Genomic DNA, 17,731 nt, shown 5'->3' on the forward strand with positions numbered 1-17,731 from the left:
ACTGGAGTGACACCACATGGGTGAGATGTGCTGTATATTTATGATTATTTAATTTTTTAGCTACTATTATTCTATATGTGGCAAATATTGAGGTGGGGTTTGTATAGTAGGTAGTGATTATCACCCTGTGTACTGCCTGTTTAATCCTTTGTTGACTTTACCATAGTTGGATAGTTTACTGTGGGATACAGTACTGCAGGTTCTCCCTTTGTAGTGTGCACTGACACTTTGCGTATGATGTGGGGGGGATGACAGAGCATGGTGCAATATTCATTCTCCTTTTCTTTCCCCCTTTTCTTACCTATATTTGATGTATTATATGTGGTTATCCATTTTGGAATGATGAGCAGTAATATCCCTCATTAATGTCTCTTTCCAGTGTTCCTAATGTTTGTATTTTTTGGACATAAGAATCTTTTTCCATCTCCAAAATTTGACAATATGTGAGGCTTTTATGAGTGTTTTTTTTTTTTTAAATAAAGACTGGAATATATATTTGTCAAAGTAGTATATGACTCTGCTTCCTTTTGTGAGTTGATAAGGATTGTTCAAGTGTTTGACATTGACTTGCAAAACTATTATGTTCCAATAAGTGGCATGTTAGAGGAATTTTTCCACCTTCCCATTTGCATACATTAGCCTTATAATTTGTCTCACTAGGTGCTCTCCCTAAGGAGAAACCATACCCCTTCCGACCTACATCATAGGCCTCTTGCCTAGCCAGACCAGCAACCTACTGCTCACTGATGAGGGGCAAAACCCCCAAAACAGTCTGTCTGTTCATAGTTTATCTTTTCTTTCAGGAGAGCACTATGGCTTTGGCTCATATATCCTGTCATTGTTACAAGGTGTGTTAAAAGGCTTGGCATTGATTTGCAGGAATGCTGCCTTCCAATAGGTGGCGCTGCAGAGGTCTTGTTCCATCTTGCCATTTGCATGAATTTATTGCACTTTATTACTTCAGTGAAAAGTTTATCACATCTGCATATATACACTGTCATATTTTGATTTTTGGAGGCTTAAGGTGTCACAATTCAATTTTGTGATATATATACTACTCATACTGTTTTTAATTTTCTTGCTCTTTTATGTTGTTCTTTTTTTGGACATAATAAAATACATTCAGTTATTATGTTTTACCTTGTTTGGGGGAGCAATTTTTTCATGTACTGCTTTTTTGTGTGCATGAGTGTTGTTTGAGCTCAAACATAGCAAACTTTTTCTTTTTCTATATATAAGGCTATGCCCACTAGAACTATTCTTTCAATAGCACATATAAACACTCAATGTGATAATTTGAATGCACAGTAAACTAGAAAATATATATTTACTATGGCCTACCTGACACTTCCAACAAAAAGAACTGGTTCTTGAGGGATGATGGAAAGTTTTTTCCTTAGATCCAGAAGTCCAATTTTGTCAATTTGGACATTATCAATGCTGATTGTACCTCCAGATAGTTCGACCAGTCTAAAAAGCGTCATTGCCAAGGACGATTTACCTGTTCACAAAAGACATGATACAGCATTGGTTAATATATCTGTATCATGATATGTTGGGTGAGATCAAACTGGATACATGTAATACTGACAGATGAATAATAACGCTGAACAATAAAACATCACAAAAAGATTGTTCCCAGCAAGACAAACCATGTAATCTTGTAGATATGATACCTTTTAATGGCTAACAAGAATACATGATGTTATAGCGAGCTTGCGAACCTTTCGGGTTCTTCTTCAGGCTAAAATGGAATAGATCCGAAGAGGCATGAATATTTATACACACTTATGACAAGGCACAGACATGGATGTGATTGGTTTGCACTTAAAAGGAATACAGAAACAGACATAAAGATTTTTAACTAGACACTGATAAGGGAGTGAAAGTTTTATGGTCCCTGAATTGCTGTTGGGGGGGTCGTCAGGCCAGGAATGCTGCAATGGGTACACAAACATTTTTAACTAGACACTGATAAGGGAGTGAAAGTTTATGGTCCCTGAATTACTGTTAGAGGGAGTTCACCAGGCCAGCAGTCTTATCTGTGTTATAGATGTCTTATACGTGCCATTCACCCATAAAACCTTGGCAATAATTCAATCCTTCATTGAACATGTCAAAAGTTGTTAGAAATTTATATTCCCAAATTCTTCCATGGCTTTGTGACTTGAAACCACCCTTTAGTATCAAAACTCTTATTTCTCCTATGTCATGTCCATGGTTAGAAAAGTGCTCAACCACAGGTAATTCTGTCTTCCTCTGTTTAATTGTATGGCGATGAGATCTCATCCTCGCTTTCAGTTTTTGCCCTGTTTCTCCAACATGAAGACGCCCAACAGGACATTTACTACACATGATCAGGTACACGACATCAGACGTGGAACATGTGAATGTCCCCTGGATCTTGTAGTCCTGCTGTGTGTTGGGGATTTGTATCCAGTCTGTGGTCAGTACATGTGAGCAGGTCTTACAGCACCTTACATTACAGGGATAAGTTCCTTTTTGTGTGTCAGAGGGTAATGCACTCCTGATTATAGGGTTCCTCAAATTAGGAGGTTGCCTGCAACTCAGAAGCGGAGAGTCCGCTAAAAGGTATCATATCTACAATATTACGTGGTTTCTCTTGCTGAGAATAATCACATTTGACTCTGCTGGCTAAAACCGTACCAGATCTTTGTTTTCATTACATCACAAAAAGGAATGCACAGTGGCTGGTAATGGGCATAAAGCAATAATAACGTCACTAATAAAGAATATCATAATACTATTATATACATTACATAGAAATTTAGTGCTCAGTAAAGATTTTTGCTATAGAAGCTTGTACAAGGGTTGTATTTAGAGCTCATACTACCCTGGGCACTGAGTCTGAAAATTTACACCCCCATTAAAGGTCCACTTATTCTCATCACAATTTGCTTGTTTCTGAGCAACTGTAATGACAGTTAGTTAGTAATTGAGGAGAAAATCAATGATAAATCTAATCTTTCGTAAATTGCAATGTATTAAACATAATTATTAGTGACATGATTGATAAATGTAAATGCTGCCAATAGTGACATTTACACAGAGCATTGCTGCCTAGCACACTGCGAGGTTCCAGTATTCAGTGGTGAGGACTGTACTCCCAATTAATATAATGTGACTGGATAACATCCCCCTGCCATCACTGGATACTATAATCATATTATACCTAAATAGTACCGCCATACTGTTCCTACATAAAAACGATGCGGAATTCTGAATTTACCATCATACTATACGTGACTAGTACCCATATACTGAAACTATAATCCTGCCCCCTTATATAACACCCCCAATGTGTCTCTCCCTATATAATATGAATCCCTCCTGTGCCCCTCACCCATATACTATGAACCTTCAGTATACCCCACTCTGTGACACAGAGGGATCTCCTATATGCTAAGACCTCCTTTGTCCTCCCTCTTTTTTTCCTATGACACCCTATGTGCCCCCACAACTGTATACTATGGACCTCCATTCCCCGACTCTGATATATTATAACCTTTGTGTCCCCCTCCTTTATATATTATGAGCCCCCTGTGTTTACCCTCCTATATACTATATACTCCCTTTGCCCTGCAGGCGGGTGCTGCTGGTTTATCTTGGCATGGCTGAAGGTCTAGGTCATCTCACTGCTGGCATTGCCCAGACTGGTACAGCACAGAAGGCAGTGAAGGGAAAAGCTAGCCAGCATCAGGACATTCTGTGTGTCGCCACACACACATCCTGACATTGGCCAACATTTGGACAATGTGTGCCTTGCCACACACTACAGATCCTTGTGTGTTGGGGCTGATGGTCTTACATTTAGGCAAAACAAAAAAGCAATTTTTCCCAGGTCGTCTCCACAACAGCACCACCTGAGACCGCCTCCTCCTGATAAGACAGGAACACACGGAGAGGTTAAAATCTCCCCCCCCCCCCGTCCTCCCCTTCTCAGTGTTTTTCCTGTCCTGCCAGGAGGCAGGATCACCGAGAGGGGCTGGTGGAGACGCCAGCCTGAAGAGCTTACCAGCAGATCGGAGGGCAATGGGTCAGCCTGTCCTCCCTTCCTGCAGAGCGACTCCCGGGACGCCACATGGGGTAGTTCCCCCGGACCAGGTTCCTCCCGCGGCGGCCCATGGGGGGTTCAAAGCAAGGCTCCAGCTCTCCTCAGACGCCAGCATAGAACCGAGCGCGGCGCTTTCTGGATCCCCTTAACGAGTGTGGAGGGGGGCGGGGTGCCGTGCCATGTGACTAGTGCAATGACGTCATCGCGACAGGCTCGGCCGGCGCTCGGAGGGGGCAGGGCTTAAATTTAAAGGCGCCAAATTCAAAATAAAAAACAGGAACCTGAGAGAAGATGGCGCAGATCAGGTAAGGACAATTCAGTGACTGTTTGGCTTACTGCCCCAGGAGTGTCTGCAGCACCAGTAACAAAATATGAGTGCTCCAGCACCAGAGGCTGCGGAATGTTCAGCCGCAGCGGGAACCGTAAGTAGCCAGTGGGGCAAACAAGGTCATGCATATTCGTAAACGTTATTGTAAATGTTGCATCCTTATACGCAAAAATTTTGTTTATCTGCCGGGGGATAAAAGGGATGCCCCTCCCAGAACCAAAGTGAAAAAATGCGCAGAATGCAGCGCAAGACTACCGGCTTCGCATGTGAAGTCTTTATGCAAAACATGCATAGCCAAGCTAGTCAAGGAGGAACCGGGGGGGATTCCTCGAGGACGTCAGGAAGCTAATCTGAGAAGAAGTACGGTCAGCCCTGACGACCCCAAAAACACCACCAACGGAGGCATCAGGGGCAAAACACTGGAAAATGGCGTATAGCCCAGAGGAGCACTCAGACTTTGAAGAGAGTTCGAGATCAGAACCAGAAGAGCTGGTGCTCAAGGAGTCCTCAGAAGAAGAGGACTACAAAAAGTACCTCTTCCATAGAGAAGACCTAGCGGAACTCATCAAATCCGTTAGAGCCACGCTAAAGATGGAAGAACCCAAAGAGCCCCGCACATACAAGACGAGGTCTTTGGGGGATTAGGGGAGAGATAGAAGCATACCTTCCCGGGCCACAACAATATTTGCAAGATGATACACAAAGAGTGGAAAAAACCCGACGCGGGATCCTTCTCCTCCAAGGGGGTTAAGAGACGCTATCCGTTCGAGGAGGAGGTATGCGCGAATTGGGAAGAAATACCTAGAGTGGACGTCCCAGTGGCTAAGGTGGCGAAGAGGACAACCTTGACCTTTGAAGACGCCACGCAGCTGAGAGATCCAATGGATCGGAAGGCGGAGGGCCTATTAAGGAGATCCTGGGAGGCATCCGCCAGTACACTCAGACCAGGGGTCACAGCCATGTGTGTCGCTAGAACCCTGGGGGTATGGCTAGAGCAGCTGGAGCTGCATATCTCAAATAAAACACTGAGGGAACAAATTATAGATTCCCTCCCGATACTAAAGATGGCCACCAATGTTTTGGCGGATGCAGTGGCGGAGTCGGTGAAGCTCTCCGCCAAAGCAACGGCTCTAACCAACTCTGCCAGAAGAGTCCTGTGGCTAAAGTCATGGTCAGGCGACCTGGCATCAAAAAATAAATTATGTTCGCTCCCTTTTCATGGCCAGTTCCTCTTTGGTCCGGATCTGGACAAGATCCTAGAGAAGGCATCAGATAAAAAGAGAGGATTCCCAGAAGAGAAACAGCGTAAAGGGAAGACCTTCTTCCGGGCCCCAGTACAACAGCCGGAACCGTATAAGGGCAAGGGCAAGACAGGCCGCTGGAGTTACCCCAAGGGGGGCAGAGGGAGGAACTTCCTCTTCAATCCTCATAAGGGGGATCCAACCAAACAGAAGCCCTGACGCCATCCCAGTGGGGGCGAGGCTGCAGAGCTTTGCGGATCGATGGGCCTCGGTTTGCAGGAGCCCGTGGATCCTGGAGATCCTGCAGCAGGGATACCGAATCGAACTGGTGTCCCTCCCCAGGAGAAGATACATTACTACCAGAGGTCCAGCACAACAACTGCACCTGCTCCAGCAGGCAGTTCGGGACCTACAACGTCTAAAGGCAGTGTCCTTCGTGCCACAAAGAGAAGAGATCTGGGAGCATTACTCCAGACTCTTCCTAATAAAGAAACCGGGCGGAGGCTCACGCATGATAATAAATCTAAAACCCCTGAACGCCTTCATCAAATATCGGAAGTTCAGGATGGAATCGATCGCTTCAGCAGTAAGGTTGATCCCCAAGGGAGCCTACATGGCATCAATCGACCTGAAGGACGCCTACTTTCATGTACCAATCCACAGGGACTCACAAAAGTACCTAAGGTTCGTGCTAGAGATGGGCAAGAGGACAAGACATCTCCAATTCAGATGCCTGCCCTTTGGAATCTCCTCGGCACCCCGCATCTTCACGAAGATCATGGGGGAGGTCGCAGCCTATCTGAGGCAGAGATCGATTCTGATAGTTCCCTATCTGGACGACATCTTAATTATAGCCGAGTCCAGAGAGCTCCTAACAGAAAACCTGGCAACGGGGCTCAACTTGCTACAGTTTTTAGGATGGATAGTAAATTTGGAGAAGTCCAGCCTAGACCCCAGCAGGGAGAAGGTGTTTTTAGGCATAACACTCGATTCAGAAGCTCAATGCTCCTTCCTCCCCGAGTCAAAAGCGCAGAAGATCCAAAGGATAGTAGAATCCTTCCTTTGGAGACGGTCATGCTCAATCCGGGAGGCTATGTCCCTCCTGGGAAGCCTGACATCATGCATCCCGGGGGTAGCACGGGCTCAGGCGAATACCAGACCTCTGCAAGCAGCGGTTCTCTCAGCATGGGATGGCAAGCAAACCTTACTAGAAAGAAGAATGCAGATAAGGAATTCAGTGAAAATATCCTTGCGCTGGTGGACGTCCCCAGGAAATCTGCGAAGGGGGGTCCACTGGATACTGAGTCCGGCCGTGCAGGTCACGACAGATGCAAGCTCCTGGGGGTGGGGAGCGCACGTCGGAGACAAGCTCCTACAGGGCCCATGGCTGCTGGGGATGAAACACCAGTCCTCAAACTACAGAGAACTACAGGCAATCTGGAAGGCCCTCCAGCACCTGGGGGACGCAGTAAAAAACCAGCACATAAAAGTGCTATCGGACAATACCACGGCAGTAGCCCACATTCGGCACCAGGGGGGCACGAGGTCGCCAGCTCTACAGGGCATTACGCAAAGAATCTTTCCCTAGGCAGAGGGCCGCATCCTTTCATTATCAGCAGTACACTTGAAGGGATCCCTGAATCAGAGGGCAGACTTCCTCAGCCGAAGGTGTATAGACCCAGGGGAATGGTCTCTTTCCCAGGAGGCATTCCGGATCGTAACGGACAGGTGGGGTCTCCCACAGCTGGACCTGTTCGCATCCAGACAAAACGCCAAGATGGAGAACTTCTTCTCTCTCAGACCAGAGGACCGGCCAACAGCGGTGGACGCCCTGAGCCAAGATTGGGGAGGAGAACTGGTGTACACCTTTCCCTCAATTCCGTTAATCCCAAGGGTGGTGCAGCACTTCAGGTCACAGGCATGCACCCTGATCCTAGTGGCTCCCTTTTGGCCAAGGAGGAGCTGGTTCAGCCTCCTAAAAAACCTAAGCATCCAGGATCCAATCACCCTTCCGGCGCAAGCGAATCTACTAACACAGGGGCCTTTGAACTACCCCGATATAAGCAGACTCCATTTAACAGCCTGGTTACTGAAGAATCCATACTGAGGGGCAGGGGGTTCTCGGACAAGGTAGTCAGGACACTAATGGCAAGTAGAAAAGAGACAACCAACCGCATCTACCAAAAAATCTGGAAGAGGTTTACCTCTTGGAGACAGGGGAAGGACTCCTCGAGCAGCGGCGCTGACATCCCATTAATCCTGGAGTTCCTGCAGGAGGGCCTGGATATGGGCCTCTCCCCGAGCACCCTAAGGGTCCAGACGGCAGCCCTTAGCTCCCTGTTCGACACTAAGCTAGCAGGAGACAAGTGGATCAGTAGATTCCTGACAGCGGCAGATAGGTTGCGACCTAGATCTACCAACATATGCCCAGACTGGAATCTAAATCTGGTCTTGGGGGCTATGTCAGCGGAATCCTTCGAACCAATTGAGGGTCTCCCAATAAAAATGCTCACAATTAAAACAATCTTTCTAGTGGCCATTTCCTCAGCCAGACGGGTCAGCGAGCTACAAGCCCTATCCATCCGCCACCCGCTCCTCAAGATAACAGACACCAAATTAGTCTTTAAGACGGACCCGACCTTCTTACCTAAAGTAGTGTCTCCATTCCACAGGGCCCAGAACATAGTAATCCCCTCATTCTATAATCACCCAAAAGATGAGAGAGCCCTAAACTGCTTAGATGTCAGGAGAGCGGTCCTGAGGTACATCGATGCACAGGGCCATGGAGGCAGGACGACAACCTGTTGGTCCAATTCTCAGGCCCTAACAAAGGGAAAAAAGCGACTAAAAGCTCTATAGCCAGGTGGATCCGACTGGCCATTAGCTAATCATATAGGACCTTGGGGAGAGAGCCCCCCTCGGCTCTTAAAGCCCATTCCACGAGGGCAGTAGCAACTTCATGGGCCGAGCATAGCTTGGCATCCGTAGAGCAGATATGCAAGGCAGCAGTGTGGAAAAAAACCACATACCTTTGTCAAACATTACAGTGTAAAAGTGCAGCTAGACGGACGAGGACATGACCTTCAGTCGTAAGGTCCTCTCGGCGGCAATCCCACCCTAAAATAACTGTAGTTGATACGTCTCAGGTGGTGCTATTATGGAGACGACCTGGGAAAAGGGTGATTATACCTACCCGATAATCGGGTTTCCAGGAGTCTCCACGACAGCACCCGTACATTACCTCCCGAAGAAAAAGGTTATAGGTGTATGAAAAAAAAAAGGAATAAATAAATACCAGATAGGTAAAAAAATTTTTAGTTAGCTCCTACCCCGGCAGTTTCGTTATAATACACTGAGGAGGGGAGGAGGGGGGGGAGATTTTAACCTCTCGGTGTGTTCCTGTCCTATCAGGAGGAGGCGGTCTCAGGTGGTGCTGTCGTGGAGACTCCTGGAAACCCGATTATCGGGTAGGTATAATCACCCTTTTTTACACCTGCCTGTGCTGCTACCATTTGAGTGTTACCCTAGTCACCAAATTTCCAGTACAAAATAGTAGAAAGAGCAGAAATACACATGGTGACAAATACTTCTAAGCATAATGAACACACACCTGACCCAGTTCTTCCCACTATCCCAATCTTTTCTCGTGGTTCAATGGTAAATGAAATTTTCTTCAGAACCAAAGGTAGGCTGTCACGGTAACGCATTTCAACATTTTCAAACGTAATCCCTCCATTTTGGGGCCATTCTTTTGGTGGAGAATTTGTTGGAAAATGAAGAGGTGTTTCTGATTCCAGATTCTGAGGGATTAAAAAATAGAACTTTAAGCAGAAATCTCATAGTATATTACATAGTAATGGTATGCACAAATAGAAACTTTTGCCAAGAGCTTCTAATATGGCTATTAGACTATATGAAAAGCATTTTGTCTTGCAGTTATAAAGTTAAGACTCTATCACTATCTTTTTCCACCCTTCTCTGAGGCCAGCACAAGGTAGTGACATTCACACTGATTACAGTGATATGTCTGCTGGGTGGATCTGTGCAGTAGTTTTGGAGAAACTTACCTTTCATCAATAACATCACATGCATAGAGGACTACTTAAAGTACTCCTGGACGGTAATATTTTATCTTGTCACCACCGGAAGCTAGGGATTTCACAGGGCTTGGATGGAGGAACAGGTAACAGGTGTAACATGGAAGCATTTACAGTTAAAAATCTAAGCCTAACAGAAAAATTAATCCCCAACCGTCCAGAGCAGCGCAAAAGCCCATACAGACACTGCTGCTAGGAGCTTACTTTCCCTGGAGCAGCAGTCCCTGGTCCAAGCGTTAGTTGGCACCTCCGCTGAATGTGTGATCCTGCCAGGCTGGAGGCATCTGTCCGCTGTCAGTCTGTGCCTTCGGTCCCTCATTGCTCTGTGTGTCCTGCCGCTGGCGCTCTGTCCCTTGCCATTGCGGGATTCAACAGGGCTGTGCCTCTCCTGCCGCCGCTGCCGGCGCCGCTGGCACGCTTGCTGCTGTCTGAAAGTTTCTGTTGTCCCCTGCCTCTGAATCCTCAGCATCTGGGGATGCCACCGCTCGCACACTTGCCGCTGTCGTCCCCTGCCAATGCTGGCTGTGGATCCTCTGCATCTCGTGCCACCGCGGCGGAGAAACTTAGTGGCCTGCCAGGATCTGCAGGGCAGGCAGCTCTTCAGCCAATAAGGTACAGGGAGTATCACCCCCCCCCCCTTTCAATCTTGTTTCCACCACTACTTCAAGTGGTGACAAGATACAATAATACCGTCCTGGACATTCATGAATTGCAGGCTAGCGACACCCACCTTGCTCTCCAGCCACTGATTGTCCTCTGTCTGCCTATTGTTGTGCATAGAAAGAGAGTAGCCAATCATTAGTTGGCGGATGGTGTGGATGTGGCTAACCTGCAACTCATGAATATGCAGGTATAGTCCTGTGTCTGGGTGCTACTAGTAAAGTTTAAGTTTCTCCAAAACTATTGCACAGATATATTAAGGAGACATATCACTGTAATCAGTGCGACAGGCACTACCCTATGATGCTCCCAATGAGAGCTGCAAAAATATGGTGACAGATTTCCTTTACATTTAAATGTAACCTGGTTAAATAAAATTCCTATGATATAATAGAAAATGGAATCAAATACTTGACTGCACTTGTATAACAATACTGCGTGCTAAAATAGGAGTCCCAATCCAAATTTATACAAAATGAAGAACTCTGTACTTCACAATGCGATTCAAGCAGCGTTGGTTTTATTGAATTAGCGATCCAAACAATGTGACATTTTGGTCCGTATGGACTTTTATCAAACATAATTGTTGCTGAAAGCTTTTTCCATCAGCAACAATCATGTTTGGTAAAAATCCATACGGGCCAAAATGTCACATTGTTTGGATTGTCAACTCAATAAAACCGACGCTGCTTGAATCGCTTTGTGGAATGCAGAGTTCTTCATTTTGTATAAAAGGACATGGAGACACAGATATAAAGCTTTATATTACTAGAGTATAATCCTTGTATAAATGAAAAGTTCAAAAACTCTGTAATATACTTTATTTTTCAATTCTATGCCAGTCAAGATATGACTTTGCTGTGAGGGATTGAGAACGTTCTTGTTTACATAGAATGCAGATCTATACATAGCTAGTCTGCCTGTATCCAGTCTAGTTGTTCTAGGCTCGTATTTTGTTACAGACTAGCAGACACATTTATGCACTTACTGCTACTGAATTTGGCACATGGAGTGCTGCCTGGACTGGACACAATGTATCAAATTCTCAGCTAACAAAAAAAACAAAGGCTGTGTTCATACTGGCATTAGGGCTTTCTGTCTCCACTTTGAAGCAGAGAAACAGAAATAAAATTGAATTAACTGTTTCCCTTTTTTCCCCAATTGATTTCAATAGGTTTCCCAAAAAATGGAAAGTAAATGGAAAGCATTCAGTTTGTTTTCATTCCCCTAGGTTTTCATTATTTAACAAAAACAAACATCACTTTGGAGTGTGCTATTTGTTTAATAAAAAATGGAAACTTAATAGAATAGAAGCAAACTGAAAGCTTTCTGTTTGCTGGAAAACCCATTGAAACCAATGGGGAAAAAACGGAAATGTTTAACTCCATAGTGTGAACACAGCATGTGGGTAGATTCACAGCCAGTAGAAAAATGATTTCATAATTTTACTTTGCTCTGCACCAGTGAGCTCCATATGGCTCAGAATATTGCAGCTAATGTTATTAACTTATTGAAGGCAAATCGATTTCTGGTAAAGTATTTTTGTCATTGCTTAGTTTTAAGCGACCCTCCAGTTTTGGCACAAAATTCTGTCCCAGGTCCAGAGGGTAGAGGAGGTATATTACCTCTAATTGATCTTCTCAGCCATCCTTTCGTTTTCCAGGTCCCTTTTTTTGGGTGACCCAAATGGCCATACTATGCATTGCACTGGGATTGACCAATGTTGATCCCATGAACAGCTCTGGACATTCTCAAAGCAAGTATCGTGCAATGGTAGTCCTAACACTACTAATGCAGTACAGGTGATCAAACTACTAACGACCACTTGTCTGTGAGTATGTATGTATGTATGTGTGTGTGATTCTTATGCTCCACCCCTGTTGATGTCATCGCTCCGCCCCCTGGTGACATCATTGAAGGTCCTGCAACATATATAAAACACAGAGTCTGACCGACAGAAGAACACTACAGTTAGGGCTCTTGAAAAGGGGATGACAAAAATAACAAAATGTAAATACAACTAAGCCGCTATTATGTCAGACACAACTCAGCAGTCCTGACAGAACACACTGACCTACCTCCACCGCAGAGATCTGGTGGGCTGAAGGACTTGTGGTGATGTCACTGCTGTGGGAGGAGCAAAGCTGTGTGTGTGATGTGTGGGGATCATAATGCATAGACCATGTAGCAAAGTTGTGTGGCGCATTGCGCCACCAGAAACACTGGTACTATAATTTCCTACACAACTCAGCAGTCCTGACAGAACACACTGACCTACCACCATCACCACAGAGATCCGGTGGGCTGAAGGACCTGTGATGATGTCATTGCTGTGGGAGGAGCCAAGCTGTGTTTGTCTTGTGTGGTAATCAAGCTACTGTGTGTGTGATGTGCCACTAGAAACACTGGTACTATAATGTCCTAATAATCCCTACTCAGGTAATCTAAAGATGACTGCGGCCATTCTGGCTGCCTGAAAATGGGAACTGAAACTGGCAGAAAGAAAATGCAGCTAAAAAGATCAAGTCCAGGTAATATGCCTCTTCCACTCTCCAGTCTCTAGACCAAATTTTGATCCAAAATCACAGGGTTGCTTTAAACATCTTAGGGTGCATTCACACTGGCAGTGTGATATCTTGAGTGTTGACTCACAAATTTCTATGTAAGTGCAATAGATTTTACGAAAAAAACGTATCGGATCAGTGCACTTGCAATTTTCCCATAAAAATCACATGTTGTTACAATAGTAAAAAAAAATAGAAAGTTGCATTGCGCTCACATGAAACTCGCATTTAAATGTAAATACTGAATGTAAAATACTGGGTTCTTTTCATGTGCAATGTCCGTGCATCTTGCAATGCACAGAAATCTCGTGTGGAAACCGCCCATGTGAAAGCACCCTAAGAAACATGCACTGAAAAGTACTGGCAATTCTCCAATCAAACCACTTTGGCTACAGAAACTTTGTATGGAGGTGAAGATATGCAACACAATTACTACAAAAAAGTAGATAAAACAAGGGGAGTATGATTTTTTTAATGTCTTATGTCTAATGATTATAATTAGGGATGAGCGAGTATACTCGCTAAGGCACTACTCGCTCGAGTAATGTGCCTTAGCCGAGTATCTCTCTGCTCGTCCCTAAAGATTCGGGGGCCGCCGCAGCTGACAAGTGAGTTGCGGCGGGGAGCAGGGGAGAGCGAGCGGGAGAGAGGGAGAGAGAGATCTCCCCTCCGTTCCTCCCTGCTCTCCCCTGCAGCTCCCCGCCCCGCGCCGGCCCCCGAATCTTTCGGGACGAGCGGGGAGATACTTGGCTAAGGCACATTACTCGAGCGAGTAGTGCCTTAACGAGTATACTCGCTCATCCCTAATTATAATATTAATATATTCTATCCAGGTCTCTGGCTGCTTTTGTAAGATAAGTTTAAAGATGAGGCTACATGACATGTAGTCGGATTTAATTCACCTTAAAATTACAGCCTCAACTACACAGTCTTGTGACCTTTGCAAAATATCTGACATGTCAGGTTGAAAATTGCCCTTGCCCTCTTTTCCATAGGAAAACTGTGAATTCCCTAATTTTACTATGACTTTTGCACAACAAAATATTTCTATGATGCCCAAGACTGTGAGCATATACTCAACAAGCAGTGATCCCTGTGTTGGACAGCTTGGTGGGTCTTATCAGAGGCATAACTTGAAGCTTCTGGGCCCCAATGCAAAACCTGTAACAGGGCCCCCAACTATAATGGTTTATTCATAGTACTGGCTCTCTATATGGAGAAGAGAGGCCTTATGGGCCCCCTAAGGATCCTGGGCCCGGGTGCAACCGCATCTTCTGCATCCCCTATAGTTACGCCCCTGGGTCTCATCAATTAGATCTTCCCCTAACCACAACTGTCTTATCACCATAGAACCTGCAGGTGGTGTCATCTACAAAAATAACAGCTTTTTACACCATACAATTCTAAAATGATGCATAATCTTTTAAAATAAAATAAAAAATTTCACAAGAGAAAAAAAATTCCCAGAAGACCAAATGTAGAATGCAGAAGTAATTGAACTATTGTCACATTATAGTATCACCAGGGAGGTTACTAAGAGTTCTACGGTATGTTTCTGATTATTCCCTAGGACACAAAACACCAATAACATAGTTATGCGCTTCGTCACCAGGTTAATGGAATTTTAACTCTGCTATAATCCATGATGGAACTTTATGACAGTTTGATTTAGAGCCAACACCCTTTCAGAAAATAGAAGCCCTTCCAAAGAAGAAGTGTTTGTATTTGCTGCTAATGATGCCAAAGTCTAAACCCTTACTTCCACAGCAGATTTGGCTTTTACAACACAGCAATTTCTTTTGTGGTTTCAGCCTTACCTTCTGAGAGCCATAGCTTTTGGCACTGACATATAAGGGCTTGTTTTTTGCGAGATAATATATTTTTCTACAGCCACAATTGTGGGATACATTGTTTTACCTTTTTAGGGCGCCCACCCACTGGCGATTTTTTTCCCTGCGAAATTCGCAGCATTTTTTTCTCTGCAGGGGTCTATGGGACTTGTAATGTTAAAATCGCGATCGCGCAAAATCGCGATTTCGCGGTAAATTGCGATTTTGCGCGATCGCGATTTTAACATTACAAGTCCCATAGACCCCTGCAGAGAAAAAAAATGCAGCGAATTTCGCAGGGAAAAAAATCGCCAGTGGGTGGGCGCCCTAAGAGAGTAAAAAAAATCAAGTCTGTTAACTTTATTCTGCAGGTCAGTACAATTTTTGGAGATACCAAATGTATATAGGTTTTTTTATGTTTTACTACTTTTATTTAAGTTTTTGTGTCATTGCATTCAAAGACCCTTAACATTTTTTAAGTCAATGGAGCCGTGTGAGGGCTTGTTTTTTTGGATAAAGTGCAGTAGTTTTTGTTGGTACTATCTTCATACACATAAGACATTTGGATCACTTTTTGTTCAATTTTTTGGGAGGTAGGATAAACATACATTAGAGTCAGCTTCCAAAGTAGATGGTGCAGGCTGAGAAGCCCTTCCCAACAGCACTGTGTATGCATATATGTCAGGAAGGACTAAATTGTTAGTATTCTATATTATCGTGAAGTTGAAGTATACATATTTTACAAAAGAAAATTACTTCTTAGGCAAGAATTACTGGGTATTCTTGTATCTTGTCACCACCAGAAGTGTGGGTGGTGACAAGATAGTTGGTGAATGACAGGGGGGTGACGCCCCCTGTTCCTGATAGGCTGTAATTTCTCTGCTTTACAGCAGGTCCTGCCACTCAGCACAGCGGTATCCTCATGTGAGTATACCGCGTGTGTGCTGCTGGACTTACTGTGACTGCAGGCGGCGGCACCCTCCCCAAGGCAGTGCTACACTGGCTGTGGGCTGCCCTTACTGGAGCCACTGTCATTGTCGGCGCTTGCAGTGTCCCCTGCGGCGGCCTCCTCCCATCAGCGCTGCTGTGCCTGTGGCCTCCCCTTACCGTGGCCGCTGTCACTGTCCCCGGCGGCACTCTCACCAGCGGCGGCAGTGGCCTGCCGGCCGCAGTGCTGCGCTCAGTGCGCCCTCCCCTTTCCGGGGCCACTGTCAGTATTCTCACCTGAAGTGTAACCGCCTGCCAGCAGTGTGAACGTCCGCGGGTCCTCTCCCTTCTAGTGGCCGGTAAGAAGGCAGCGGAGAGGCGTTGGTCCGCACATCCAAGCGGTTCAGAGCCCCAGTGGGGATGACTCATCTACCTTTGTGAGCAGCACTGTAAGTCCACCCACATGTAGAAGCAGCCTGTTCTCCGCGCAAGCAGTACCTTGATTTTAGCCTTGCCAGGAGGGTTAGGGGTGTTTTAGGGTTAGGCTTACATTAATTAGTCTCCTACATGGAAGCCTTTTCAGGTAATAATGTAAGCCTAACACCTACACTAATCCCTAACCGTCCAGCCAAGGCAAACATCACTACATACTGTGCTGCTAGGACTTTTAAGAAGTCACCAATCAGGAGCTAGGGGTATGACAGGGCCGTTCCTGCTTCCAAGCCCTGTCAAACCTCTAGCTTCCTGGTGGTTACAAGATACAATAATACCGAATTACTGTATCTGGTATCTAACCTGTATATTTTACAGTAGGTCTTTTTACATCCTCATCATGGCTCTTGTAAATTTATAACTTCACTTGCATGATTTCTAAGTGGGCACATTCCTCTTGGTGTGATGTTTGCCTTTAAGGTACCTTTACACGGATTTGTAGGAAAGAGTGAATTTGGACTATAATCATTCCGTGTACATGGGGCCACCAACAAAGCACTGAGCGAAAAGTTGCTGGCCTGTTGATTTGTAGCAAAATTAAGAACTAAGCAACTGTTGGCCCATCTAAGCAACAACCGCTCAACGTCTGAGCGATTCCTATTTACTGTGAATGGAGGTGGGCTGGAAAAAACTTGTCCCACTCCAGCTCCATTCACAGAATGACTAATGGCTCGTGTAGAGCAGAGGAGCAATAGTCTGGTGTCAATATAAGGGGTGGAGATCCATTATAACCACACATTCCACAGTGCTATGTACATCATTATGAGTCAGACATGATACCACCTTTCCTCCTGCTCTCCTCTCGTTGCATGTAGCTTTTCTCCTCCTTCCTGTCTACTATTTACTGTATGACTGTAACCAAATTTTGGATTATATATCTTTTGTGTATTATTTGTTAAGAATCCAGATAAAAAGATTAGGCAAAAACCTCAAAATAAAAAGAACAAACTTACCTCAATATAGTAATCAATTCTTTCCACTGAAGTAAATCTGGCTTCCGTCTCAGTGGCCAAGCGCATGGTGAATTGAAACAGACCTGTAAGCTGCAATAATTGAGTAAATTTTTTGTTTTCATTACTGTAATTCTTTTATAAACATGATCTCTTAAGTAGAACATTATAGTATGTGTTGTACCTGGACTGCATAAGACATGGCAAGGCCTGCATAGGCCGGGTGTATATATCCATGCATGAACACCACACACATGGCAGTCAACGTGATGATGGCAAGACTAATCAGATCCAGACGTACTGCCAACCAACGTGTTGCACAGCTGAAGAGGAAACATGGCTCTTGGTTGACATCTAGAAGTTTCTGATATCTTGGAAGATACAAAGGCAAATTCTGTTTATGCGTGGTCTGAATAAAAAATGTAACAGTATTTACTGAAACAGATACACTATATAAAGATCCTCAATAAAAAGCTGTAAGTAGTACGCCCACTCCATGGCTCATTTAACCCCAGAGTCATATGTGTCTGCAATGCTATTTAAAGAAAGAAAACAGCTGTGAGTGAAT

The 17,731-nt window shown here is 44.8% G+C and overlaps 1 protein-coding gene across 6 annotated transcripts in view; it reads right to left on the minus strand.

The window, feature by feature from the left end:
- Positions 1-17,731, minus strand: part of LOC136578747 (ATP-binding cassette sub-family C member 5-like) — a 120,361-nt gene that overhangs the window by 8,076 nt on the left and 94,554 nt on the right. For all 6 annotated transcript variants that reach the window (XR_010786655.1, XM_066578920.1, XM_066578924.1 and 3 more), the window contains 4 exons: positions 17,348-17,534; positions 17,167-17,256; positions 9,255-9,444; positions 1,342-1,501 (listed from right to left, as the gene is read on the minus strand). Coding sequence is in view for 5 of the 6 variants with exons in the window: in XM_066578920.1 (XP_066435017.1) it covers positions 1,342-1,501; positions 9,255-9,444; positions 17,167-17,256; positions 17,348-17,534 (627 nt within the window). In the remaining variant the exon portion in view is untranslated. The remainder of the gene's footprint in view (positions 1-1,341; positions 1,502-9,254; positions 9,445-17,166; positions 17,257-17,347; positions 17,535-17,731) is intronic.

This window comes from Eleutherodactylus coqui, chromosome 1, assembly GCF_035609145.1.
Source record: "Eleutherodactylus coqui strain aEleCoq1 chromosome 1, aEleCoq1.hap1, whole genome shotgun sequence".
Taxonomy (NCBI): Eukaryota; Metazoa; Chordata; class Amphibia; order Anura; family Eleutherodactylidae; genus Eleutherodactylus; species Eleutherodactylus coqui.